This window comes from Penicillium rubens, assembly GCF_028828025.1.
Source record: "Penicillium rubens strain IBT 27055 chromosome Unknown utg000003l_segment0_segment0, whole genome shotgun sequence".
Lineage (NCBI taxonomy): Eukaryota > Fungi > Ascomycota > Eurotiomycetes > Eurotiales > Aspergillaceae > Penicillium > Penicillium rubens.
Window position 1 is genome coordinate 3,531,739 of NW_026890601.1, and position 27,369 is coordinate 3,559,107.

Below are 27,369 nucleotides of genomic sequence, written 5' to 3' on the forward strand. Positions count from 1 at the left end.
CTAAGGTCTATATCCACCACCAATCAGTGCGAACACGGCCCTCATCGAGGTTGCCGAGTGCCTCGAAAACACCACGGGTGACATCAATGTCAAACTCTCCACATCCCTCACAACGATCCACGAGAGTGACATCTATACCCCTGTCGCCCCGCTGGATGTGAATTGGCCGACCACACAGTGGATTGTGGTTGGGGTTGCCATCTACATTTGCTCGGTCATAGACAATATGAGACACGGCACAAACGTGGTCTCCTCCGCGATTAAACCAGCCACACGCTCCAAGCCCGGTCTCATACCAGGTTAGGTCACCACCAAATGCCTGGGTTGCGGTGGGACTGTGTGTATTGTTCCACTGGCTGGAACTGGGAGCAGAGTTAGCATGGGCCTTGATAGGTAGTGGATGTGGAAACAGGATGAAGAATGGAAGAATGGCAAGTTCGTGTCTGATTACTTACTTGCCAAGGTTAAGAGAAGTCATTGTCTCTTGAGGATCCATGGGCGCCCCCATAGCCAATCCTATCAAGAGGAATCCCATCATGGTGATGGCCTTGCGCTCAAAGATTGCGCTGGAAATCATCGTGGGTCGTCTACTTCTTCTTGCTTTCCAACAAAGAGGCGGTTTGGGTGGTCAATTTCAGGCTGGAGCTGGGGAATAAGTTCACATGGCCACGGATTCGTTCGGTCTTTATATCACTTCTCCAGGAAGGTTTCCTGCGCTTGAGTAGTATGTATTTACGCTCTTCAAAATGCCGCGGAGTATCATAAGGAACTGCAAAGAAATACATCGGAGTATCTAAAATGGCCGGAGTGGATGGAGTGCTTTTGAGATAATTTGGATCGGTAGCTGTCTATATATTCGAAAAGATAGAAACAGAGTAGCCCTCATCTTGGCACTGCGGATCTATTCAGTTATGTCCATATTCTGGGACAATATTACTTTGGAATCAATTAGGAGGCTATGGTGCAGACCGTAGAGCACTGTTTTACAATGTACGAAGAGTCGGAAGACCGGAGGTAGCAATATATCCCTAAAAGGAAGGATACACTCGGCGATTCATTCGGCATAGAATACACTCCACCTCGGCAAATAGGACAACTTTAGGACCTATCTTCAACTAATCAGAGCCCTTCTACCTTTCTATTCTCAATAACTTGTTGGGCCTTCAACTCTGCGTACTTATGCAAATCTATCACCTTGGACCTGCATTGATATAGGCTTTCGCTGAATAACATCTACTTCGTACTACTTCGATTCTGCAGGACAAAATCCAGCGGGAGGTCACAGACATCTTGAGGCGTGTAACAGATGGCCAGCTCCTAATTCTGTTTGAACCCAAGTCTATCGTATGGGACAATATCGCTATCCATCTTATGATCTCGTCAAACGGATTTAAGCCGTGGTTTCTTCAATCCTTAGCGAGTGCAATAATTAAAGCTTCTTCGTATAGATGACAAATTATTCATTATTATTTCATATGCCTCCTCCGTTACCTTCATAGTCCTGTTTGGAGAAATTCAAGAGTAGCCTCCAGCTACCATGTAGAGTAGTGAGGGCAGACAGTACACCCAGGGCTTGTAGCCATTATTCCCTTTGTGATTTCCCTTGAGATTTCAGAGCTTGCTATAGTTATATACAGGTTTAGTATCCGAGAAAACATAGGATTGAGAAAGATTCTGGGGATATAAGTACTCACCACTAGCCAATCCATACCCCCAGAAATACCTACGCCGTCAGTAGCGGAGCACGGAGCAATGTTCCATCTTCGATCACTTAGTTCTCTCAAATGTAACGCCTCTGCTATCTCCACCGGGCTCTTTGCACCCTTTAAATCCTGTTTGTTGGCGAATACAAGAAGAGGGGCATCGCTAGCCTCACGCACGCATTCCTCATTAAGCAAGTGCGCGAGATTGTTGGCGCCGTCGCCTAGTGTAATATCTGCGGAGTCGACAACAAATATGATCGCATTGGGCGTGAGATAAGCGGTCCACTCCGGACGCAACCTCTGCCTTCCTCCTAAATCCTATACAGCAGACAGATCAGTGACGATCCTTTACATATACACAGTCGATTTAGGAGCCTGTGAGAAAGTCATACACAACAAAAGAGATTTATGCCTCCATGAGTGAATGACTCGACATTGAATCCTACTGTGGGCACCGTTTCAATAGGACCGTAGTCCTAAAGACACTCGTAGTTAGCATTCACCCACGAAAACTGACCGTCTTCCATTTACTTTCAGCTGTGTATATAACATTGTAGTCTTTCCTGAATAAGCCTACCCGAATAGAGCGTGGAGGTTAGCAAACCTACAAATCTCCTAGACTTAGACGCTAGAGAACATGTAGCATACCGGTCCAGCAATAAGTATTCGATATTCCTTCTTCTGCCAAAGCGAAGATATTGGCAACGATACCGTCGAGCCCATGTTGATGTTCTTGGAAAACGAGGAGAGAGTAAATAACCAAATATATGACAGCAGGCAGAAGTATGCCGATTACGGGCACTGTTTTGACTTACACCCTTCCGCTAGACTACTTCGGGTATGTCCAATGGCCGATCTCAACCAAGCCACATTAACCGGCGCCGTTCATAAGCTGTTATTTATATACTGGCGCACATTGATACTTTCAGTCCCCGAAGACAGGTGTAGAAACCCGGATAGATCAAAATTAGCTGAATTTGATAATGATGCATCAGCGCTGCCATATTTCAGTGAAAGCCAGGCTAGTCATCGCGATACGAGCATGATAGCTAGTATTCCCAGCCTGAAGTATCCCATCCCAGTCACGACGTGTCCACCGATTGTTCGGGGTCTTAACCAGGTCAAATATAGGCAGACAACGCTTTTGCCAGACCCTGTTCTTTTGCCGAACGATGCGACGGAACCCTACCCAGAATCTGTAGGTGATAGGTTAGAAGATCTATGATTACCAATAATAGGGGACTTTTCACCCAGATAAACTTACAAAGTCTCGGTAGTGGAATTCCATACTAGACGGTGAGGAGAAGTAGGCAAGGGCCAGATACCAACGGTAGAGGAGATTTCCCTAAATTCGTCGACAAGTCAATAAATATCCACGATCCACTAAGATTGCCTGACTTACTTAAAGGTCCTCTCAAAGTGTTCACGTACTTTCGCACGCTCGCGCCCCGACAAAGACCAATATCCAGTCGCATCTCCAGTTAGATCGCCAAGGGGAAATCCCTCAACATATTCCCATACAACAATGATGAGAAACCCACCAGGAACGAAGCCTGAAGGCCCCTGCCTCGACACCTTATATCCTAGCAGCTTCGGTGTGAATTTAGAAACCGTCGGGTGATTGCTAAGAGTGGTATATGCCTCGAGCTCCTCAGGCTGAAAGGTATGATCGGCTTGCGCGGCGCGAGTCTCAGAATCTTCGAACTCCGACCCGATATGGGGGATCTGCAGATACACCCGCATAAATGCTCGGCTCGGGTTCGCGTTAGCCTTTGCACAGCGCAGTTTCAGAGTAGCATGGCTGGGTGAGATGGGTGAATGTGCCGCTCTCTGGATATCGTCTTGCTTGAGGCGTTCGCGGATTTCCCATTGGGTTCCATCATCAGTGGTAATAATGCTACCGCGCTCGTAGCACTCTCGTGAAGGTCCCTGGTCGAACCAGGTTCTCGAGGATGTCATTTTTTATTATTATGAGAAGAAGAATGATAATAATAAGGGCAGGTGAATGTAAGTGATAGGGGATTTGTTTGCATCATACATAGCTTAGAGGTGACAGGCACATTGCATAAAGTCTGCTGGAAAATTCCAAAGTTTAATCTCCCTAGGCACCGGCTTAGCAGCTCTGTTCCCGAACTAGTCTAATCTCCAGTATAACCTTGGAAGGCACTATTCGTTTCCAAGGTTACTATTGCACGCTATTGTTCCCTCTTCCTTATATCTACGACATATCTCAAACGCGATGCTACACTAATTCCAAGACTATATATATGCAAAATTCGCTTTCACGAATTAAGCCCTCTTTAGCCCTTTCTGCTGTCTACATAATAGACTAAGAAGTGGAACAAAGTATCTATAACGAGACGTCCGTATATAAAAGTCTATCTGAGAAGACTACCTAAGAAGGCCACTACCTAGGTGATACGCCAACATACGGTGACGACAAGAACGGAACATATAACAGCAACGCTATACACAGAATGACATTCCAGTCGTATTCTGTTACATAGGTGTAAGTGCGCTCGCGGTATGCTGAAAACCTATCCATATGAAGTATCAACACAGTCATTGATCCAGCTAGTGCACAATTAAACCACAGCAGGCCTTGTCGAGGCTATCGATTCGTTTCTCGGAAATAGATTTACATATGTTTTCATCTGTCCCTTATCCATTTACAACAACTCCCCCGTTAGGATGCAAACTTTGGCCAGAGATAAAGCTACTATCCTGGCTTGCAAGGAAAACGAAACATGTCGCAACCTCACTGGGCTGCCCCGGGCGACCCATCGGCGTGCCACTGAACTGTTCCTGAGCTGAGGTAGTCATGGTTGCCGGAATTAGAGGGGTCCAGACTATATGATAATTAGTGCCGATGGAATTGTTTCGGTGAAACTTTCGACTTACTTGGTCCGGGACACACGCAGTTTACCCGGATCCCATTCTTGACTTGCTGGTTGGATAAGCCCCTAGTGAATGCAACGATTGCACCCTTGGTTGAAGTATAGTCGAGCAGATCAGGGCGACCGATGTAGTGGTTAACGGAAGCGCAGTTGATTATGGTCGAGCCATTCTTCAGGTGGGGAAGCGTGTACTTTGACAGATAGAAGATGGGATGGATATTAGTGTCGAATGTGCTTTCCCATTGGGACCTGTAATTTGTCAATGTAAGATACGCTTATTAGTGGATAGAATGGAAGGCACATACTCTTCCAAATCTTTGATATCGTCAATCATCGTTTGAGTCCCAGCATTGTTGACCAGGATGTCAATGCCACCCAAACTCTTGAGGGCTGCATTAACCACGTTCTGGCAGTTTTCTTTATACCGAATATCGGTCGGAAAGCAGTGGCAGCTTTGCCCGATTTCTTCCACTCGTCGCTTCGTCTCCTGTGCATCCTTTTGCTCTTCGGGCAGGTACGTGATGAGGCAAGACGCCCCTTCCATGGCAAATAAAATTGCAACTGCGCGACCGATACCCGAGTCACCACCAGTGATGATAGCCTTCTTTCCTGTGAGCTTTCCCGCCGCTTTGTAGGTTTGATACCCGTTATCCTCAGTTGGGAGTTTGCTCGAAGTGGGCTTTGGGTCTTCCATCTCACGCTGTGAGCCAGGCTTTTCGTGATGCTCGACAGGGATTTCGTGGCCTGCGTTATGTGTGAAAGGGAGTCAAATTAAATTAAATGATATATCCACTTACCCTGCTGAAACTGAGATTGGGGTCCCCGAGAGGGCTTTTCCACTTCCTGTTGCATGTTGATGATTTTGTTCAGACTATTGCAGTGACAGTGACAGAGGTGATTAAATGGTAGTGAAAGGTGATTGACCAAGTCAAAAATGAGAAATTGGTAGATTATCAGATCTATATATTGTTGATAAACATCGTCGAGCTCGTCAGTATGACGTCAATCCATGCCAGGAATCTGGGAATTGTCAAGAGCCTCTGCCCGGTTCACCTTTGAACTGCCCTGCTTCACTGGCTAAGGTATGCGAAATGTGAGAAGTCCGCACCTGGCTAGCCCCAATACGAAATCTGGATTGTCTCAGTTATTTGGTCATATCGACTCTAACAAGACATGGTACGCGCTCGTACACGAGAAGAGAGTTGCATGATATCTTGGGTGTATTCATGCATACTGTTTAGAGCTGCGAATATTTAACTTATCCATAATTGGTTACCTAAGTCCTATAAGTGCCTTCGTAGCCTTATAACCTTACTTACCTCCAGGAGGGCAGTCCACTCTGTGTCCCTTAGTGTGTGTGAAACCTAGTCAGTAAATCAGTGCTATGAAACTCTCGTGAAACCGACCTATATTGTGTGTAGATAGTGATGTGAAACGCAATAAAGGTGAGTCGAAATGACTCATCTCCCCGACTGGCCCCCCGGGGCCGGCCCCGGGGGGAGAGATCGATGACCAATTAGTCTCCGTCGATTGTACCTGACAACGTTGGAATGTTGCTTCCCGGGTAAGATCGTTCCGATTGGCCAAACGACCCACTTAGCATTAGGCTACTCTATAAATCGGATGAACGAGGGTGTGAGATTATCGAAATACGGGAGAAATATGTCTGACAATAAGTATTTAAATAGGGTCCTCAATCCAGTTGTAGTATCCATTAATTCAGTTCCATTCTTCTTATCTGTCTCCCACTTCCTTGCTGTCTCCTTCAAAGGACTGTCTTCTACAACGCAATGTCTTCCTTGAACGACCTTCTTAAAATCGCAAACCCAGTTCGCGCGTTTGCCTTGAAAAGTTTCAGCGTTACTGCTCATCCTGATGAGGTTCTCCAAATCTCCTCACGAGAAGAAGGGCGCTTCATTCGAATTCATGCCTACAACACGCTCCATAGGAGTACCCCGGCCCCAGTTCTCGTCAATTTCCATGGCAGTGGCTTCGTGAACCCTTTGCATGGGAGCGACGACGAGTTTTGCAAATTCATTGTCGAGAAAACTGGATTTGCGGTCCTGGACTGCTCCTACCGACTCGCGCCGGAGAATAAATTCCCTGCTCCAGTCCACGACGCCGAAGATGCCATGCGATGGGTTCTTTCGCAGCCTGGTAAGTTCGATGCTTCCCAGCTATCGATTTCTGGCTTTAGCGCCGGAGGAATTCTGTCTCTAGTTCTCAGCTCTGTGATCTTTCCACGTGGAACATTCAAGAATGTCTTCGCCGTATATCCTCCAACAGATATGGTCCAAACGTCCGCAGACAAGATCGCCCCTGATACCTCAAGGGATGGTGCACCTGTCGAGCTGCTGGATACGTTCATGAAATGCTATTATTCAAACCCGGAAGAAGCGAAGAGCTTTATTTCTTCACCAGCCCTTATACCGGCTGAAATGTTCTCGGATAGAATTTTTCTCGCTACTGCAGCTTGCGATCGCCTCTGTCTCGAAGGAGAGGCGCTTGGAAATAAGATCAAAGCTGCAACGACCAAACATGTTCAGATGCACCGGTATGATGGTTGTGAACATGCATTCGATAAAACATACGAGAACGGCTCTGTCCAGGGAAGAGCGAAAGATGACCTCTACGAAAAGATGGCCTCGTTCCTAATAGAGTGATCAGCTTGTGTCTGTTCGGATTGCACCCAAGTGCTAGCATGTTTTTCCCTTTAAGTAATAAGGCGCATTTGAATATATAATATTCTTCATTTTTTGGTCCATCCTTCATAATGTATTGCCTCAATGGCAAATCGCAAGTACTTTCTCTCATGAACCTTGAATCCCATAGACATTGGTAATCGGTCGAATCGGATGGCAGGATGATCGACCAGATAGGCGGAATTCCAGCTGACGCTATCGGATAGCCAGGGTAGTTATCGTTCTCCAAGATAAACAGACCTCATTAAGTCTAAATATCAAACAAAGGAGTTGTAATTAGTTAAATGTTGCAACGGACGACGGGTGTGTGGCCTGACAAACAAGGCAGCAATCTCTCAACTTTATATGCGGAGTGCATGCTCCCCCACGTACGGTAGCCAATCACTCGTGGGCGGGGTACTGCAACCTTGGAAGCATCCATCGGGACTTCACCCCGACTTCTTTGCTCTTTCTTTCATATATTCGACTTGTTCCTGAAGGTTTCCCTGATCCTGTCACATTCTTGCCCGTCTTGCAGATCCTCGTTTGAAAGTCACGTGGGCGATGTCGCTAAAACAAGGTTCCTGAAGATTCGGGTCTTTCGTGGCTGAGCCGAGATTCATCACTGTGACCCCCGGTAAAGATGCCGCACGTTCGATCTCACCGATCGGGATCGTCCTTTGGGTCGATACCGTCGCAGCAGGATGCGCAGGATGAGCCTGGCAAGGAGAAAACATCACTCTTCGGCTTTGTCAAAAAAATATGGCAGAAAACGGGCTTGGACAGACCCACACTCCTTTTGATGATGAAGTGAGTTCAAGACCGAGCTTCCGAATGTGCCACAGTAGAACATCTTTAACAGCTAGCATAGGGGCGGTGTCCCACCCACCATAGCCGTTTCCATGTGAGTTGCCAACCCTGGAAGTTCCCGGTCTCTAGGAATCAGCCTGACCCTAGTCCAGCTACCAATCAATGCCTGTTGCCAATGAATACACGACCTTGGGATATCTTGTGGCCATTGTCTCCATCCTTGGATTTGCGATCATGCCCCGCGCGAAGTTTATCCAGATGATGATCTTTGACGTTTTGGCTGTCTGCATAGCAGCATGTTTCGCCCTGTTGACTATGTTCTCCAGTGTCAGGGCGCGCCAACACACCTCTACCAACCCTAATGATTCATACAATGCATCAGCGTCTTCTGTGAGCGGCTTGTGGCTCTTCTTCCAAATCTGGATGGTTCACACCTTCCGTGCCAAATACCCGCAGCTGCAATTCCCCGTGATCATTTACGCAATCTTCGCGAATATCTCTTCGGTGTACGCTCCGCAAATGAAGGATATGCCAGCTGCGATTGCTATGGTGACTAGATTGCTCAAATCATGCCTCACTGGTCTTGCCATTTCAACAGCCACGTCGCTATTGATCCTTCCGATGACGTCACGGCAGGTTGTCTTCAAACAAATGGCGAGCTACATTGGCGGGCTGCGGTCAGCCTTGAATGCCCATGCTATATATTTCCAATCGTTGGAAAGAGACGACATGTTCGGTCGCACGGAGACATATGATGATGCCCGCGAGAAGTTTGGAAAGAAGGGGAAGATATACAGTCCCGAGGCAGAAGCCATCCGCGGTGCGGTCCGGCAGATCACAGATATTCATGCCAAGCTCCATGGTGATCTCACATTTGCGAAGCGTGAGATTGCATTGGGAAAATTGGGACCTGATGACCTTCAGACGATCTTCCGTCATCTTCGCCAGATCATGATCCCGGTGGTAGGGTTGAGCTTCGTGGTGGATATCTTTCAACGACTGTCAGACTATAACAGGTGGAATCAACCCATCGATCTAAATGAGCCTGTGGTCCCAGATGATATCCGGCAGCGCGTTGTGCACGAGTGGAATGATATTATGAGGGCGGTGCACGATCCCTTCGCCGTGATGATCCAAACCATTGACGAGGGATTGCAACATACATCCTACGTTTTCGGTCTAACAAAGCCACCTAAGTACACAGGTACAGCGAAAACTTCAGATGACAATTCAATGGAGGAAGACAAAGATATCGAGGCCAGAGCCGAGAACACTGCACCTGGGGAAAAGGCGTTTATCGAACACTTTGAAAAGAAACTTGGCGCATTTCGAATCGCAAAACGCCTTGCTTTGCGGACATGGGCCGAGGAGAAGGGTGTCACCCTCCCGCCCGACTTTTTTGATCACCCTGCTTCTCCTGAAATGTTGAACACTGATTTTTTGGATACCTCGGCCACGCAAAAAGAGCGAAGCCGGCGGCAGCTGTATCTATTTCTCTACGTAAGCCTTCGTCTACCGATCAGTGATACTGCTGGAAGCTAACAAACTCAGATGGAACAATTACTGTACTCGACAGGCCAAACCGTGCTCAACTTCGTTCGTTATGCCAATTACGTTGAGGCGAAAGGAAAGCTATCGAAGACCCGACTTGTTATTCCCGGTGGTAAGCGAGTGTGGAAGTGGGCCAAGTCCTTTATGACTGCGCAGGATCACGAAGATGATAATATGGGTGACATTCATACGCAAAACAACATCCTTCAACTTGGCGAGGCGTATAAACTCCGCAAAGACCCCGAGCACCTGCCACCGACTACTCGTTTTGAGAAGATTGGGGACAGAATCCGGGTCATCCCGGGGTTTCTGCGCTCCCTTGAGTCGAGCTATGGCTTCCGTGTTGCCTGTGCCACCATGACCATTGCAATCGTCGCGTTCCTACGTGATACCCAGACCTTCTTTACCACACAAAGGTTAGTATGGGGCATGATCATGGTTAATCTCAGCATGTCTCCTACCTCAGGCCAGAGCATTTTCAGTTTCGTGTTGCGAATTTTGGGTACATTCCTTGCAATGGTAGCAAGTTTTCTGATCTGGTATATCCCCGGTGCAAAGACACCGGGGATTATTGTTTTCCTGTTCATCTTTGTCTCTATTGCCTTCTACATCCCCATCAAGATGTTCCGTTTCCGAGCTGTCGGGATTATCAGCATTATCACCACAAGCATGATCATCGGTTATGAGCTCCAAGTTCGCCGCGTTGGCGAGGCTGTCGCGACATCCAATGGACAAGCCTTCTATCCAATTTACCTCTTGGCGCCTTATCGGCTGGCCGTTGTGGCGGGCGGTATCGCTGTGGCATTCATTTGGACATTCTTCCCATATCCAATCTCTGAGCACTCGGTCCTCCGCCAAAGCCTAGGAGCCTCGTTATATCTTCTGGCAAACTACTACTCGATCATCCACGAGACAATCTCCGGTCGCATGCGTGGTGACGAAGGCGAATACCTGCTCAAGACCTCCCAGGGTCGCAAACTTGAGAAAGCGCGACACAAGGTGTTCTCAAAGCAGATGCTTATGCTGGCCGGTCTACGGGAATACTCTGGATTCCTTCGATGGGAGGTCCCGGTTGGTGGTCGGTTCCCTAAGAAGCAGTATGATTCGATTATTGTCTGCGTAGAGAAGTATGTCATGTCCTCCCATTACCGTTCTAGGCACTAACAGTGCTTATCTTTCTAGCATTGTGAACTACCTCAGCTTGCTAGGTTACGCATCTGATACCATCGTCCATCTCACCGATGGCGAAGATCCCGCAGATACCGCCTGGATGCACGATTTCCGACGCCTGGTCAATACTGCCAAAGTGACGACCCACGAGGTCACATCTTTGCTTTGCCTTCTCTCTGCTAGTATTACCAACCGACAGCCTCTGCCACCGTATCTGAAAGCTCCCCGTCCGTACGGTTTCGCGAGGCGCTTGAATGAACTTGACAGTGAACTTCTGAGCCTCCGGCACATGGCCGAGCCAGGATTCGCGGCGTTCGCAGTTTTGCAGATCTCGACCCGCTGCATCGTCGGTGATATGGACCGATTGCTCCGGTACGCTTGCAACGTCCCTTGTTAGATCCAGCTGGGTTTGCTAACGGTGCTATTCACTATAGGCTCGTCAAAGGCTTAGTCGGCGAATTAGACTTCTCGTTCCACGCTGTGAGCACAGGAGAGTCAATGGCCGAATCGCGAATGCCCTCGCGGGTGGGTTCAAGAGTGGATTTGAGCGAGTATGCATCCTCGCAACCTGGTGATAGGCACAAGAACGATTAACGTGGTCTTTTCTCTTGGTCTGTTCACGATTTGCAGGCAGCTTTCCCCTACATATTCAGACATGCACCTGTGGCTTGTACATAACGACATAACGGATATCATTCTATCATTGGCTTCGCCGCCGCAGAGTCATACAAATGACCGCGGATCAACGCAATGAAACTCTCCTATGCGAGATCTCCATACTTCTTCACACAAGCTAGACAAGTCTCATTGCGCTTTCTGCTCTGTCTCGATCGGCTTGACCTTATTACTGCACGTCCGTCTGGATTCATAAAACATGAGTTATCCGAAATTGATTTGGCCTCATGGTATTCCGCCTACTATATTCTCTTAGACCGGCGACAAGGAAAAGATATGTTGGTCTCGTTTTCACCGGTGTTGGGCATTTTTTCCCATGATGTAATCCGGGGATTTCTGCAGATGAAATCAATAACAGACCGGCGTTAGGCTAATAATACTGCGGCTGAAAGGGGTATTTCCATTATTGGTCGTCAATTTGCCACGCTAGGACCTGATCCGAGGTGCGAGGCAAGATCAGCGGTGCGATACTGGCACATCAAATGGATTGATTGAAGGCAACTGGTGTTTCATGACAGCCCGGCGAAGACTGCTCGACCTATCCTCGTGCACATCCACCACACTAGATCGTGCAGGAGTGGAGCGAGGGAGGTGATTTGGACGCATAAACTGGGGGTGGCTGGCTGAGTGAGGAGTGGTGCTCGCCCTGTCTATTTTTTTTCTCTTGCCTGCAGAGGATCGTCGCGGAGTATTCGCCCTTCGGGTTAGCGTAGACTAGAACGTGCGTTTTCGTCTCATAATTGCTGCAGCGGAAGCGGATCTGTGGGCACTAGCGTGTGATTGCTTCGCAGGACCGTCATAGCTACTCCGTACTATCTTGGTCAGATGTAGGAAATCACTTATTGATCCGAACTAACGCTTAATACCCACAACCAGCGTCTGATCTATAGTTCAAGATCCGAAGCCATCGGGTCACGGAAACACCGTAACTGGCCCCAGGGACATGCTTGTGCATAGATATCCCCAGTTTTCATGCACATGATCGGTTATTGTATTTGTAAGAAGATACAGGCATTCTCGAACTCGCCTTGACCAACACACACCGAGACTCTCTTTTCTGGCCCCACTGCCAAGGCCTTAGCGCAGATCACTCATTGAGCGGACCACACTTAGATGAGGACGACTATAAAATTCCTCTACTATAGTATTATATCTGCTCTTGCAAGATTCTTCCTGCCCGTTGGCTGGTAGGCGATAAACTGTAGGATATGGCCTTTTGGCATGCCCGAAGCAAGCTTCAGAATCGACCAACAGTCTCGCGGTTTTAAGCGCTCTTTGGCCGCTTCAATGGCCGCCACAAGTGGAGTGTGGGCTATGAGGTACTGCAGGTAGAAGAAGCAATGGTCTTTGAGCGGGGAGCATGGAACAGAAAGGCTGACAACAGGGGACGGTCTTGGTGGTAGTCTAGGCGCTGGGGCGACTATAGCTCACAGAGAACTGGGCATCCCTTCCGCTCTGCTATACTCCGTACATAACCTTGAGATCGGTGGATTAGTAGTTGAGTGGGTGACCACCAGCGAATGTCCACTGTTGTATATCTTTTGCCTTTTTATTTCTTTATAGAATTGTAACTCGACAGTACCCTGCATCATTCGCCGATCCAACGTATTCCTGAATCATCACGTATAGAAAATATGTGGCGCTGCGTAGACTAGGAGATTCCGAGACCACTATCATGAGACTGTGTCATGATGCATATGATTATATGACAGGTAATGAGAGGGCTATGCTCAAAGCAACCGCCTTCAACTGGAAACAATCGGTGGTAGTCCGCAGCTGAAGTGTGACACGACGCGTATGCTCCTCGAGTAATGTTCTCTTGATGCTTTGTAAGTCAGAATATCTTGCCTTAGCATGGTTGCATATGCATGCCAAGGGCAATGTCTCAGCACGGCAGCCTTCCTGCACAGCAATCGCAGGTGCATGGAATAGGTACATCATTCGTTAACTGGCAAACGACTCAATTCCACCCTAAGGCAGCAAGCTCAAGTGCCAATAACCGGTTCCAGCTTGAAGCTGAAGTGTGACACAATGCGCGTCGGGGCACAATGTAGGTAACGCCACCACTTTCTGATTGATCGCGCATAGCACCGGGGACTGGAGAACTTGAGGACCCTTTGACTTAGCATCTACTCGAATTGAGAAATAGAACTATAAATACGGCTTCGATTCCTTTCCCAACCCTTCAGCAATCAGAATCACTTTGCAACCCCTACTTCGACAAATAAGCCGCCGAAATCACATATCATACACCATGTCCGCATTCAACAATGACCGCATCCGAAACCATGAGGACAAGGTACTGCTGGCTCGCATTAATGAGTACTTCGGAGCTTTCGCCAATGCCGATGCCGACAAGATGAACAGTATGGTGGCTGATGATTATCGCATGTCCGACATCCGTAAGAGCTAATTTCCCTTCTTCCTTCTCAAATTACCATTCTAACACTTTACTTTCATATAGCCCTCAATATTGTTAGGGCCTCTAAAGAGGCTTGGTACCAACAGAACAAGGGATTTAGCAGTCTTATGACGAACATCTCGGTTGAGGCTATTTCGCTCCACGGCAGTTCCGAGCCCGGCTCGTTTGCGGTCATGGAGAACGTGGTACGGTTCACGTTGAATGTTGATCCTCCCGAGGCAGCCAAGCCCAACCTTCCTCCTGGAATAAAGAAGGGCGATTCCTCCGGTATGATCATGCTATCTACAATCTGGTGGAACAGTGAGGGAAAAATTGCCCGCGAACTTGAGTATGGAAAGCTGTTGTGGGAGGGCTTCGATACCAATGCCTTCAACAAATGGTGAGGGGAACAAGCACGCGAACTTCTTGATGGACTCTGCAAAGTCGTTTGAATACAGATAGGCCATTGGGGAAATATGATATCATGGAACGCTAGCATAGTCATTACATTAGTCGCAGAGCCGTGAGAGCGGCATCAACAATTACCATGTTTGGCCGGATCGGCTTCTTTTTCGGTTGAAGAGTTCCGCACTCGTAATGGATCAAAGCCAGTGTCCATCACTGTAGAATATATAATCGGAAATCCAGTGAGGATGCAGAGGTTAGAAATGAAGTGTTGTTTTGGGCTGCGCAGAAGTAGTGATTGAACAAGGAAGCTCGGGCGCGTGCTCGCCCGGCGTGCACCCATCGGCTTCCAAGATCATAGATGCAACCACGTCTTCCTACATACGACCATAGACTCAAGGGATTACCCAGAAATTTGCGCGCACCACGGACGGATCCCGATGGAGATCACGGATGGCATGGCATCAAGCACTTCCAATGATACCATTCAATTGACTGTATAGATTCACTGTCGCTATTCGCGGTAATTGGCTTCCACTTTTGGTGTAGTCCCGGCCTTTCCAACAGTGGATATTAGAGCTGGCTTTCTATGCTAAATGAACCATACAAAGTTTAACTATTTGTTCTTCCTCCCAAGTAGTTTATACTGCCAATTGCTTTAGTCTCAGCTGTGGCCATGGGATTGAAGAACGATGAAGTCATGACAAATTTCTGATGAGCTAGCTAAGAGGGTCGCCGAAGGCCCTCGAGGAGACTGGGTTCATATTGGAGATGCTCAAATTCAGCTGTCCCAGCCGGTCAAGGTTGTATACCAGGTACAATTGGAACAGAGAGGGAAAAAGAAAAGAGAAAAAAATAACAAGTAACGTCAAAACCGCTGAAAAGAGTGGGATATATCAGCTTGTAGATGATTTCAAAGTTCATCGTGATGGAACTCCCCCACCAACATCAATGAGCACCCTTCATCATTCACGACGGGATAGTCTCACCTTAATACCACTCTGTCGAACAGAAAAGCTGTTGTGGGTCTTCCAATCTTTCTTCGGATCAACCAAATCAATATTATAGCGGGACACAAGAGTTGCAAGCACTTTGTACACCTCAAGGAGACCCAGGTGTTTACCGATACAGATACGACTTCCACCTCCAAATGATAGGTCGGTATTGTTCATCAGACGGAGACGTTTCTCGAATTCTTCCTCGGTTTCGAGTTTCTCATTGCGCAGCCAACGCTCCGGCCGAAATGCGTCGGCATCTTCACCCCAGACAGACTTATTGCGCGCAACGACATACGGGTTCATTCCCACCACACAACCAGCCGGGATATTGAGTCCGTTGGGAAGGTCAAGTCCTCCCTTAGGTACATATCGCTCCAGAAGCATTGCAACAGCGGGATGACACCTCATTGCCTCCCGAACAATGGCATTTAAATACGGGTATTCTCTTGTATCTTTGTAAGACACCACCGCTGGTCCCGAGCAAGAACTTTCTGGTAGGATCTCAGATCTTAGGCGTTCCCAGACATGTGGGTGCTTTAGCGAGAAGTAGAGCGCTGCGTTGAGCGTGATGCCCGTTGTGTCGGCTCCCGCAATCATATTGAACATGAGGTAAGAAACAATTTGCGTATCATCGACCACGTCTGGATATTTCTCTTTCGCTTCGATGAACTTGTCAAGGAAGTCAGGCTTGCTAGGGTCATGATAGTTGGTGTCGTTGTTCTGAAGCCGATCTACTAGATGCTGGATCGAGATGTTCGTGATGGGGCCAAAAGAGGGCGGCCCAAGCGGGTAAATGGGATTTTTGTCAAGTAGGTGGTCGAGTATTGGCATTTGTCCTACTAATGAAAAGTAGTCCATCGCAATATCTGCAGTTCGTATGGTGTGATTAAAGTCGCAGCCCTTCTCCAAGTATCCTATAGGCTGACTAAATAAAACCTGGCCAACAACATCCCAGGTGTCTGCTCCAAATTAGTCTGAATGCTTTTCTTTTTCGAATAAGAAAGGAAAGGTGACTCGACTTACAGAATGCAATCCACTCTCCAATGTCACATACTTGGGTGCCGTTTGGTGCATCGATAAAGTTTTCCTCCAATCGTTGGCAGAAATACTGAATCATCACATCTATATGGGGCTCAAGCGATAGCATTCCCTTAAGGGAATAGTGCATGGAGATAGGTCGCTTCTGTTGAGCATGGATCTCCGGAGTACATTCGCTGAATAGATTATAGATGATTTTTCCATTGCTCTTGGCACTACTACCATGATAGAATTCCGTCTATAATAAAGTGTTAGTAGAACACTACCCGGAGTTGAGGCTTAATTGGACCAGCCTTGAGGTAATCTTCTTTGGCGTTATAAATGGTCTTGATCAACTCCGGAAAGTCCAGGTCTAAAACGTTCGGCGCGATTCGCACCACTGGACCGTACTTCTTGTGCAGGTCTTGGATCACTAGGTGATATTTTCCCTGTCGCACCTGAAGCATTCGCCACAAGTTCGTCCATCCTATACGTATGTTAGCGATAAACTTAAAGTTTATTTAGACTACATATTCAGGAATACGATTCGCTTACCGGCGACAAATGGTCCTGGAAACCGGCGTAAAGGGGAGATCAGATACGATATCAAATACCAAGCGGGAATAGTCGCGAGGAACACGTATGTGAGCCCTGTGACGTGATCTGCAGTACTAAATCCTAGCATTTTGTGAGCACGTTGACCCTGTGGTAACTTGATGGGCTCTGAAGAAAGTGAGAAGAGAAAGTGGGAGGAGAAAGTGGGAGGAGAAAGTGGGAAAATGAAACGAGGGGATGAGGGGCCTAGGAGTTTCGTAAAGATGGCAACATATACCTATGTTGTACAAGGGTCATCTGCAATGAAGATCTTATACTATATTGGTGTTTCTTCACTGTTATGCTACCCCGGGAGTACCCGTCTCCAACCAATCAATGCCCGGGAAGACAGATAGGCCAGAGGTCCGCGCTTCTTAAGTAAATTCCCGTATAGAAGGCCGGAGGCGCCTCTACGTCGACACAGTTCATAGTCGACTTGCCATGTCCTCCCCAATTCTTGTCCACTCATCATCTTTCACATCTTGAAAATCCATCAACCTATCAGGTCCCCCAAACCTGTTCTGCGTAGACTTCCAGTCTCGGTGGATCGCAGTTTCCGGTCGCCACCGTACAACATCCTTCAACTCCTTTTGTAGCTTTCCCTCGAGTGTGTCTGAGATAAACCCTCCAATAGTAGGCATTTGCATGGCCCCATTACCCGAGCCGCCGACCGCAACCACGAGAGAAGCATATTCAGGGTGTCGATCAATCAAAAATGCCCGATCAACCGTATCGGCATCCCAGCAGATACGAGCAAAGGAAAAGGGTCGATCAGCAAGATGAGGCATGGTGTCGCGCAGGAAATCCCGAGCCCGCGCTTCAGCTTCAAGGGGGATCTGCTCCTTAGCGAACGGAATGCTTCTCTTTTCACCCTGGTGATCAGGATCTACCACGAAATTGCAGTACCCGGGATGCTCATCACAGATCTTCAGTTCGTGCTTTTCCTCATCAGGCTCCATAAAGAAGCCCTTGGCAACATTGAACAACACAGGGAGATTTCGATATTTATCGGCTTCCTCGGGCGTCATGCGTATATGGCTCAAGGTCCAAGCAGTTGGACGCAGCTGCTTTTTAAAATCTAGCAGGCGGTCACTACCAGCACCGGCTGCAAGAATTGTCCGATCCGCGTAGTGACTTAAGCCATCCGCGGTTCGAGCCCCGACCACATCTGCATCCTTGTAGATCAGGCTTTCGACATTTCCCTGTGGTGATCCAGTCACGAAGTCCACACCGAGACGCTGCGCTTCATTGTATGCTGATACCATCGCTTTTCGGGCATGAATCCATCCGGCTCCGACTCGGCTGATCCAACCCTTCCAACCGGGGAAATCACCAGTCAAGACACCAGGCGGCATCGTTTGACGGAAATCTTCGGCTGATTCCAGAGCCACCCAATCGCCTTCAGACGGGTCAATTTCTTCTGTTTTGATGTGCTCTATCAGGGCGGGTGTGTGCCCAGACACAATGAAGCCGGTTTCGTGGAAGTACGGCTGGAAGACTGGATCGGTCTTCCAGCCTTTTAATGCCGCCCTGGTGCAAGTTGCAAACGCGATGCTTCGAGCATCGGGCTTCGGCGCTGATAAATATTAGCCGGTTTCCATATCTTCGTGCCAGGATGTATAGGTTGGTTACATTTCAATTCCTTGTGCTCCATAATCTTGTTGATATCGTTCCCCGCAGCAATGGGCGACGGGACTGGGTGAGGGTCCAGCACTTTCACATTTCTGTATCCACGACGGGCCAGATGGAGAGCAGTCGAGCATCCCCAAGTGCCTGCGCCCACTATCAGGATTGAGGTGGTGTGGTTTAATTCGAGTGTTGCCATCTTGGTGTTCTGCTTCGTGGTAGAAGATGGAGGGGACAACTGGAAATTGCCAAGGGCGACTTGGGATTATAACGTCATATGATAAATGCCCAATCTGATCATTCAATGTAACCTTTGAAGAATTAGAAAACACAGGCCAATGCGTATCAGGTCACATCAGCTTAGCGTGGGTGTTGGAGGGGAAATGTCCCGCGTGGACCTTCCTCGACTCCAACCTGGGGAAAAGCTTCTCCACACTTGATCCTCGACCTCGGGCTTATCGAACATCGAACATCTTCAACTAATTACGCCAATGGGAATTTCTCTCTTTTCTTATCGGTATCAATACTGTCTCTTGCACGAACGAGTCTTCTCCTCTTTTCTATGATCGCTAATGCTGTCGCTTGGAGCTTCCGTGGGCTTTTCCCCTCACCAAGTGGCTTACCTCGATATCTGAATCTATAGTAAACAAGATCGGGCAGTCCCGATATACGTTGATCATGGCTTGGATTAGGATCATCTGCTGTACAATCAAGTACCTTCGCTGGAATATATAAGCATTGGCTGTCCTGGCTTCCCTTCACGACTTCCATTGTGCGTGCAAATATGGCTCACTCAGACGACATACAAACCGACGTTCCTGGCACCGTTTACTTGGTTGACGGTATGTTCCGATCTGCGTCTAATCTTTACTTCAGCATTTTGTATTAACTACCAAACCCCAGTATCCCGCACCCTACGAGACAGTAGCCATGCCGGCCAACAGGATGTTCTCCTCGTCCCTCAGCCATCCAAGTCCCCCGCAGACCCCTTAGTAAGTTATGGCACCCATGGCGGAAGATTGATATTCTAAACATCCCAGAACTGGAGAAAACTGAAGAAATGGTGGTCCCTCCTCCTCATCTCCTTCTACGCCTGTGTATTCTCCTTCGGCGAGAACAATAACGGTGCAAGCTGGACAATGATATCAGCCGACACCGGCGTCACTCTAACCAACATGAACGGCGCATCCGCCCTGAACTACCTCCTTCTTGGTTTCTTTAATATCATCTGGATCCCTTCGGCGATGAAGTTCGGCCGGAAGATTATATACATCCTGAGCTTGGTAATCCTCTGCGGTGGGAGTATTTGGGGGGCTTTCTACACTGGCACTGCTCAGTACTATATCATGCTTGTCATCCAGGGCATTGGTACCGCGGCATACCAGGCACTCATCCAGCTTACTGTGAGTATATACCGCTTGTCCTTCAGTGCAGAATTACTGAGACGTATTAGATATTCGACATGTTCTTCGCCCACGAACGCGGTCGCATGGTCTCGATTTATATCTTCTTCCAGCAACTCGGATCCATCCTCGGGCTAATTCTGGGCGGTTACATCGCCGACGGAATCGGTTGGCGCTGGAGCGGGCCTATTGTGGCTATCGCATGCGTAAGAAACCCCTATACGGGGTGACATATTAACCGAACTGACTATTGCAGGGAGTCCTAATCTTGCTCTTCATATTCACATTCGACGACACTATGTTCCCACGATATCGCTTCAACAACGCCTTACTCGGGCTTTCTATGTCGAGTGCACCTACTGACGACCAAGACAAGGCCGAAAAGCACCCAAGGGCTGGCACGCCCGTATCGACTACTGAGGGTAGCACTTCGGAAGAAGAAATCCCTGCGCGAACCTACAGGCAAAAGATCGCTTTAGTCCATTACTTCTCAGATGACCAAACAACATGGCTTCAATATTTCCGGCGTCCTTTCTACCTCTTTGCATTCCCTAATATTGTGCTGGCCGGTATCCAGTTCGCATTTGGCTGCACTGCAGGCATCGTGTCTTTCAATACAATCTCGGAAATCATGACTGTAGCTCCCTATAACTGGAGTGCCGGGTCTACGGGGTTGATATTTCTAGCTGCTCTCGTTGGAAACTTCCTTGGGTAAGATTACATTCTGGAATTTAGGGACGTCGGCTGATTTATTTACTCCAGAATGGGAGTTGGCTTTCTTTCCGACCGGGTTGTGTTGGTTTTGTCCCGTCGGAACAGGGGTTATAAGGAGCCGGAGATGCGTATCTGGGCTTATATTTTCCCCTTTATTTTCGGTGCTGTGGGTTATTTTACCTACGGATGGGCTGCCACGTCTGGTGAACATTGGATGGCGATCGCTGTCGCTTTGTGCTGCTTGATTGCTCAGCAGGTGTCTATGACCAGTTTGGCAACGACTTATGCGATGGAGTGCTTTGACGGGGTAGGTGTAGATCGGCTGTGGTACCTCCTCGGCTTCCTTCTCCTACTGTGCGTTTTGCTAACAGGGTTCCTCTACCTACAGATCTCCGGTGAACTGGTCGTAGTACTCGCCATCTGCTCATCCCTGATTAATTTCGCTATCTCATTTTCTGTTCAGCCTTTCATCGACGCGACTAACTTTGGCTGGACATTTACCTGCTTCGGTATTCTGGTTGTGCTTTCTATGTTAATGGGTATTCCCATGATGGTTTGGGGCAAGTCATGGCGTCGTAAGTGCAAGGGACGGTATGAGAAGTTCCTGTCGGAAACAGGGCGTGATATCCATCCAGCTCTTTGAGTCGATATTAGTAACAATATGGGTATCTTCGCCATCTCGGCGTTCTTTATATTCCCCGCGATATTTTATATACATACCACATTCTGGATAACATATGACTGCTTGGCAGGCTGGAGCAACTAGCGGCCCAGCTAACCCGCCATATGTCTTGTCATTTCTGGTCTGAGGGGTGCAAGTTGGGCAAGACAGTAAATTCCGGGTTGGGATAGTTGAGCGCCTCCGTCGAAGTCATGTTCTGATAATGAAATTCACTCGTCGTGAATATGTGCGTCTTGTTAAAGTTGGTAGCAGTATCGCAAGGAAATCCACTCAGCGTAATTGCTCGGAGCATTACGATCACTGGACCTTGACAGTCTCGGGATTCTTTTAATTCAAGTCAATTCATTCAAATTGAACAGGGACTTCATCCTGCCATTTTTGGACGCAGTCGAAATTCCGATCATTCCCTTCGTCTTCTCGATCTGATGAGCTGGATTCACTTAACCCGGCATTATCATCCCTGTCAGTCGTAGATTCCAGCAATTCGTGTCCCCAAAGTGTATTTTCTTCTGCCCTAATACCGTCGGCGAAAATGGTCCAAGAGAACAAGCTTCGTGTGGCAATTTCGGAAAAGACTTTCGTCAAACTCTTCTGTTGAAACCCAGTCCATTCCGGGATATATTCTGCTGACAGGTCGCATGTCTTCGGATGAGAATTTGCAAATACAAACATTTCGGGCTATATTCTTTTTGAACGGAGGTAGCTCACAAGTACCCCTTGGAAATTTTATCAGCTGGCGAGACTGCCACTGACCATTTTAAGTAGCCTTCTAGGGACAAAGAATTCTTTCTGGCGCACTCTGCGACCTCTGTTCACTGGGGGATTGAAGGTGTTTTGTTGAGGAGAACTTTTACATTGCTGCAGAAACAAGGAAGGTTGGTTGTGGACTGAGTGGATGATAGTAAGACATGCCATTTTGTCCGAGACTGATTCAGAGTCTTGGATGAAAGGTAGGAGCCAGGACGCAATAAGTCATGGTTGAGATCCATGAGACCTTCTTGAATGACGTCAAACTATGAAGATGGCAGGGCTCGCCTCCCAGTGCTGCTTCAAGTATGCAGAATCTCTGAAGGTTAACGACACAAATGAGGAGCTCAAATGATGAGAGGTGCGAGTCTATAGAAAGGGCTGTGGATAGGGGTCTGAATCAACTAAGCGGTAACCACATCACAGCACGTAAGTTGAGCTATTTTGGGAATGCCCAGTACATGAGCGATCAACAAGAAAAGATTTCTGTGTACGACCGAAAGGAGCAGATGGGAGAGAGAGGGAGAAGAGAGGGAGAGAGAAGGAAGAGCCTGTCTTGGTGTACATCTAGTACATCACGTGTTTATACCTTACTACAATGAAACATCCAGACCTCACTTCTCTTCCTAATACTAGGAAAGTCACCATTAAACCAGTTCGTACTTTTTTGATGGCTATATCTACACTTGGTAAAAGAATAAATGCTTATAATAAGCTCTTGTCTAATACTTTTCCTGGGAATATAGCTTATCCACTCTATTACACGTAAATATTCTATATGATCTCCCTTCAACACGTTTATATACATACTCCGTATCTGTTTTTGCCATGACTTGAAGACACTATCTTGAGATGAATTCGGCGGAGTTCATGCAGCAAAATTCCTTGCATCATGCACGGAATGTTCGTTGCACCTACATCACCATCACCGCAGCAAACAAGGGCGAGGAGGCTGGAATGCCAACGGTGCTAAGGCCCCTTTAACCCATCATTCCTAGGGGTTTGACTCTAACGACTTCCCCGCAATAGAAGGGTTGAATAGATTTAGACCAAATTTCGGACCAATGGTAATGCATGTAAAACGCATCCCTTCTTTTATGGAATCCGCCCAAACGTCTCCTTTACAAGGTTTACGACAACGAAGGGGCGAAATAGGAGCTCCTAGTACACATCTCTTCTATCCCACGTTAGTGAGGGTAACTTGGTATTGCTAGCTATGAAGTTTCCTCCGTTAATTTCTGTACAGTTTCGCTCAATGCTACAGTCGATCTCAGTATCCCGAACCCCGCGACGAGCGCCAGTCTAGCGACAAGTTTAAAATACTTGTACAAGGCTTGCTACGGCCACAAGCAACTCAAATGGGACTCCGTTCATTTGATGAAGACATCTACGATAATCAGCCCAAAATCAACTTCGGCGTACCGGATAGCGTCCGAAGTGACGATGATGTGACACAAAACCCGGCGTTGGGAAGCTCAATCCAACTATTCGAGAGCGAACCCTCAGCCGAAGAACAAAAACGACGACTCGAAGTGCGAGATTGGCTGGTCTTCATCTGTATCGTCGTCCTGGCAATGATGGATTCGTTCAATGCGACTGTCTTGATCCCAGCATTACCTGTAAGCTACAATCAACACCCCAAGTGTTATTTTACATCTATAAGGGAGCTGACCAGACCCTTAATACAGCACCTGGCAAACACATTCGGAAAGCCTCTAGCAAGCACATTTTGGGCCAACACCACATACCTCATTTTCAGCGCAAGCAGCCAACTCTACTTCACGATGGTGTGCGAAGTCTTCAACCACGGACCGGTATGGACCATTGCCGTGGTTCTTGCAACAATCGGGACAGGGATCTGCTGCGGCTCCATGAGTCTCGCGGAACTGATAACCGGCCGCATGATTCAGGGTATCGGCAGCGGTGGCGCAATGAGTCTGTGCTCTTTGGTAATGACTGAGACGGCGCCTGAATCCATGAACTCACGATATTCATGCTACATTCTGGTCACACGAATGTGTGGCGGTATCCTGGGTCCCATTCTCGGAGGCTTGTTTGTCGATAGTGCCAACTGGAGATGGGTGTTTTATTTCAGCTTTATCTTCTGCTCGCTTGGTTTGCTGGTCATTCCGTTTGCTGTGGATCTTCGCGCATTGAAATATATCCCGCTGCGCAAATTGCGTATCTTGGATTGGACGGGTACTACTTTGGCCATTTCGGGTGTTGTGGTTATTCTAGTCGGTCTTTCTTGCGGTGGGAGCTTGTATCGCTGGAGGGACTGGCAGACGATTGTTCCTCTTGTGGTGGGCGCTGTGATTCTTGTTATCTTTCTCTTTTATGAGTCCAAGTGGGCTCTGTATCCGCAGTTTGGGAGGAGGGTATTCCGGTCGAAGAAGATGGCTATGACACATCTAGGGTGTTTCTTGCATGGCTTTGTGGTTAGTAGATGCTTTCTTTGCATTTGATTTGTGGTGTCTGACATACGAATTTAGGTCTTTGCTCACTTGCAATTCTTCCCACTGTACTTCATGTCCACTCATTACATGTCCGCCACCTTGTCAGGCGTGAGCTTGATGGCCATGGCTGGGTTTGCGATTGCGCCAGCTACGGTGGTTGGTGTCCTTCTAGCAAGGGAGTTGAGATGTACCCAGTGGATCATCTCCGGTGGCTGGGTCTTGACTGCTCTAGCGAGTGGATGCTCTATCCTCTTGGATAGCTCCACGCCGACTGTAGCGTGGGTATTTCTGTTGTTCACAGCAGGCCTTGGACATGGTCTCCTGCTTTCGAGCTACAATGTCCGCATCCAGAATTTGCCCAAAGATGAGGAATGCTCCCCGCCAACTCTGCCAACAACCATATCATTCTACATGCGAGCTTGGGGTATGGCAGTCGCGGTCCCTGTCGGGGGAGTTGTGTTCTTGAACTGCTTCCGCAATGGACTTGCAACTGCCGACCTGGATCGAGACATAATAAACACCGCCAACGGATATCTCATTCTAATGAAGGATGTGAGCATGACAATTGAACAAAGAGAAGCGATTACAGTTGTTTCAGTTGCGGCGTTTCAAGTGGTATGGGATTTCATCACGGCTGTGGCTATCATCGGGGGGATTTCGTCTGGATTCCTGTGGCGAAAAGGGGGAATGTGAATAGTAACAATTTCGAAAAGGAATGACATTGGCGATTAGTACATTTGTCCTGACACGGACGTCTCAAAGTAGCACGGTCAGCTAACCTGATAGAGTATAAGGACATGGCAGGCAACGCAAGGGCAATGAGCCAACGAGGCTATTGAAGTTTGGTAAGGATAAATTGGATTTCAGGCTAAAGGCTAATTTGACATAAGAATGAAAGACGTTGGCTCGGCTAAGGTAATGGTCGTGGCAATCGAGTCGACATGGGTTGTCCCCTGATAAGTCGCGTGCCTTTCTAGCTAGCTTTCGCTCGATCCGCTTTTATCATTCAGCCTCTCCGGGAGAACGAACTCACGCTTCCCCTTTATTTTCCAGCCAGACAGCCTCTCTTTGCCAAGCATCGCTAACGTCTTCTTCTCGACGAGGCTGTATTTTGAGGGATCATTGCGGTCAAACTTGAACGGCTTTTTCAAAGCCACTGGTGGGTTGGTGATAACGCGGGGATGTCTCAAGCTGTTGACTGAAATCGAGTGACACATCAAAGGATGGAGAAAAATCACATCGCCCACCTTGCCAGTCATCTGGTGGAATTCGCTGCAATTTTTAACGATCTCCGAGTAAAAGGGGGTATCCTCGGGGTTTTCAGCAGGTTCCTGGCCGCGGGGATACATATACGGTGTCACACCCTCAGGATGATTGTACTAGAAACAAGAGTCAGAACGACATGAAAGTGGGACCAGTAGCTTGGACACATACCAGGTGCTGGGCAACCGATTCCATCGCCTGGGGGCAGATCATAGTGCCACCTGCACGATCGTGGATATCGGTAAATAGTGGTATAACGAGCAGGGCCTGTTCAGGCGAATCAAGGAAATGGATAAAGAAGTCGCCATCCACGTGCCAACCCGGCAGATCAGCAGGATGGGGCCATGTGCCCTCAGTCTCGGGCGAGCCGAGATTGACGATCAGAGCATCATCCCAAGTGGCCGATTCCGGGGCTACACGGTCTTCGCCTCCGAGAAGCTCGCAGATGGCCGCCCATGCCTTGGGGGCAAAGGTCTTGACCGGTTCTTCCTTGGTGTCTCCCATGTGGGTAATTTCAGTTGTCCAAGTCGATTTGTCCGTTGGTGACATACCGAGCCTAGCCCACACGTCGCCTGCCCATTCGGATGCTTTCTCCCGCGAGAAACAGTTCGGTAGACGCACGTACCCATATTTCATGAAATGATCGATTTGCTCTTGTGAGAGCTTATACTTGGGATTGGCTGTCATTGTGTCTGGCTCCTCCAAAGTGGAGCTGCAGCGTGAGCCCATAACTTTTCAAGAATGAGAGATAGGGATTCGTCTACCGGTGCAATATTGGCAGTTACTTAGTTGGGGAAGGTGGCTTGCTTCAGGGCTGTGACGTGACTGGGTCCCTTATTCTGCCGGTAATTAAGATCGCACCAATCAGAGACCGTTCCTTCTGTTTTTAATATGGGGCACCAACACATCACCGAAAGAAGGAAGCGGTGAAACTCGCCTTATAAACGGTCTCCTATTATTTTATACTCGTATTCCTCTTCTTCAAAATACGGCGTTTGCTTGGAGCTGAACAAGAGTTCTTGTGCCATTGACCGAGCAATAAATGGCGTTGCCAAGATACGAATTCCGGCTAAACAGTCAAGCCCGGCCTGGGGCATGTCCCCCGCAAATGAAGAATGCTCCCCAACTTCCCCCGAGTCGCTTGGCATCACCACTCATACCACTCCATTTCATTTGCCTTCGGGTGGCGTCCAGGCTAATATGGTTACTCAATTTGGCACGGTCATTCGGAGCCTGAACCTTTTTGGCGCACAGAGAAATCCCTAACACGAATCACTAGAACCTTGAACTGGAACAGACCCTGTGCTAACAGAGTTGATCCAGCTCGTATCTCAAATGAACACGGAGGATTATCAATTATATGTGCTGTACTTCTCCATGTTTATCAAATTGTGGGCCTCGGCCCGTCAAACCGCACTATTGTGGGGAACAATGAGATTCGTCTCGTATCCAATGAATCCCAAAAGAACAGTCCCCAAGCGAGGGTAATTGTGACCACGCAACTCGGCTGTTATAGCCCATTGGCTGCACCAATCATCACTTCTATCCTCCTGGGATTGATTAGCCTGTGATACTT

At 48.1% G+C, this 27,369-nt stretch overlaps 12 protein-coding genes across 12 annotated transcripts; 5 read left to right on the top strand and 7 right to left on the bottom strand.

Annotated features, from left to right (window-relative positions):
- Positions 1–7: 7 nt before the first annotated feature.
- N7525_007556 (RlpA-like double-psi beta-barrel domain-containing protein) lies at positions 8–577 on the bottom strand (the record flags this gene model as incomplete). Its single annotated transcript, XM_002567960.2, has 2 exons — positions 8–362; positions 456–577. The coding sequence occupies 2 exons, from the start codon at positions 575–577 to the stop codon at positions 8–10; spliced, it is 477 nt and encodes a 158-aa protein (XP_002568006.2).
- A 1,117-nt stretch (positions 578–1,694) lies between these two features.
- Positions 1,695–2,426, bottom strand: N7525_007557 (uncharacterized protein; the record flags this gene model as incomplete). Its single annotated transcript, XM_061214140.1, has 3 exons — positions 1,695–2,021; positions 2,150–2,179; positions 2,352–2,426. Coding segments are annotated over 3 exons (432 nt in total), but the record flags the coding sequence as incomplete, so codon positions are not given.
- Positions 2,427–2,694: 268 nt separating this feature from the next.
- N7525_007558 (uncharacterized protein) lies at positions 2,695–3,662 on the bottom strand (the record flags this gene model as incomplete). The annotated part of the gene is made up of 3 exons (XM_061214141.1): positions 2,695–2,899; positions 2,968–3,048; positions 3,106–3,662. 3 exons carry the CDS (start codon positions 3,660–3,662, stop codon positions 2,695–2,697), a joined length of 843 nt encoding a protein of 280 aa, XP_061068572.1.
- A 702-nt stretch (positions 3,663–4,364) lies between these two features.
- On the bottom strand, positions 4,365–5,452 carry N7525_007559 (uncharacterized protein; the record flags this gene model as incomplete). Its single annotated transcript, XM_002567963.1, has 4 exons — positions 4,365–4,552; positions 4,605–4,849; positions 4,906–5,344; positions 5,398–5,452. 4 exons carry the CDS (start codon positions 5,450–5,452, stop codon positions 4,365–4,367), a joined length of 927 nt encoding a protein of 308 aa, XP_002568009.1.
- A 938-nt stretch (positions 5,453–6,390) lies between these two features.
- N7525_007560 (alpha/beta hydrolase) lies at positions 6,391–7,263 on the top strand (the record flags this gene model as incomplete). The annotated part of the gene is made up of 1 exon (XM_002567964.1): positions 6,391–7,263. The coding sequence occupies one exon, from the start codon at positions 6,391–6,393 to the stop codon at positions 7,261–7,263; it is 873 nt and encodes a 290-aa protein (XP_002568010.1).
- Positions 7,264–7,924: 661 nt separating this feature from the next.
- N7525_007561 (uncharacterized protein) lies at positions 7,925–11,406 on the top strand (the record flags this gene model as incomplete). The annotated part of the gene is made up of 6 exons (XM_002567965.2): positions 7,925–8,091; positions 8,153–8,185; positions 8,244–9,591; positions 9,643–10,769; positions 10,825–11,184; positions 11,247–11,406. 6 exons carry the CDS (start codon positions 7,925–7,927, stop codon positions 11,404–11,406), a joined length of 3,195 nt encoding a protein of 1,064 aa, XP_002568011.1.
- A 2,311-nt stretch (positions 11,407–13,717) lies between these two features.
- On the top strand, positions 13,718–14,292 carry N7525_007562 (uncharacterized protein; the record flags this gene model as incomplete). Its single annotated transcript, XM_002567966.2, has 2 exons — positions 13,718–13,889; positions 13,952–14,292. Coding segments are annotated over 2 exons (513 nt in total), but the record flags the coding sequence as incomplete, so codon positions are not given.
- Positions 14,293–15,258: 966 nt separating this feature from the next.
- N7525_007563 (cytochrome P450) lies at positions 15,259–16,993 on the bottom strand (the record flags this gene model as incomplete). Its single annotated transcript, XM_061214142.1, has 4 exons — positions 15,259–16,250; positions 16,315–16,567; positions 16,623–16,795; positions 16,864–16,993. 4 exons carry the CDS (start codon positions 16,991–16,993, stop codon positions 15,259–15,261), a joined length of 1,548 nt encoding a protein of 515 aa, XP_061068573.1.
- Positions 16,994–17,327: 334 nt separating this feature from the next.
- N7525_007564 (NAD(P)/FAD-dependent oxidoreductase) lies at positions 17,328–18,727 on the bottom strand (the record flags this gene model as incomplete). The annotated part of the gene is made up of 2 exons (XM_002567968.1): positions 17,328–18,478; positions 18,535–18,727. The coding sequence occupies 2 exons, from the start codon at positions 18,725–18,727 to the stop codon at positions 17,328–17,330; spliced, it is 1,344 nt and encodes a 447-aa protein (XP_002568014.1).
- Positions 18,728–19,312: 585 nt separating this feature from the next.
- Positions 19,313–21,288, top strand: N7525_007565 (putative MFS transporter; the record flags this gene model as incomplete). Its single annotated transcript, XM_061214143.1, has 6 exons — positions 19,313–19,370; positions 19,432–19,520; positions 19,569–19,931; positions 19,982–20,137; positions 20,188–20,642; positions 20,694–21,288. 6 exons carry the CDS (start codon positions 19,313–19,315, stop codon positions 21,286–21,288), a joined length of 1,716 nt encoding a protein of 571 aa, XP_061068574.1.
- A 2,144-nt stretch (positions 21,289–23,432) lies between these two features.
- Positions 23,433–25,223, top strand: N7525_007566 (uncharacterized protein; the record flags this gene model as incomplete). Its single annotated transcript, XM_002567971.2, has 3 exons — positions 23,433–23,693; positions 23,763–24,512; positions 24,567–25,223. 3 exons carry the CDS (start codon positions 23,433–23,435, stop codon positions 25,221–25,223), a joined length of 1,668 nt encoding a protein of 555 aa, XP_002568017.2.
- A 284-nt stretch (positions 25,224–25,507) lies between these two features.
- Positions 25,508–26,480, bottom strand: N7525_007567 (uncharacterized protein; the record flags this gene model as incomplete). Its single annotated transcript, XM_002567972.1, has 2 exons — positions 25,508–25,909; positions 25,965–26,480. 2 exons carry the CDS (start codon positions 26,478–26,480, stop codon positions 25,508–25,510), a joined length of 918 nt encoding a protein of 305 aa, XP_002568018.1.
- Positions 26,481–27,369: the final 889 nt, after the last annotated feature.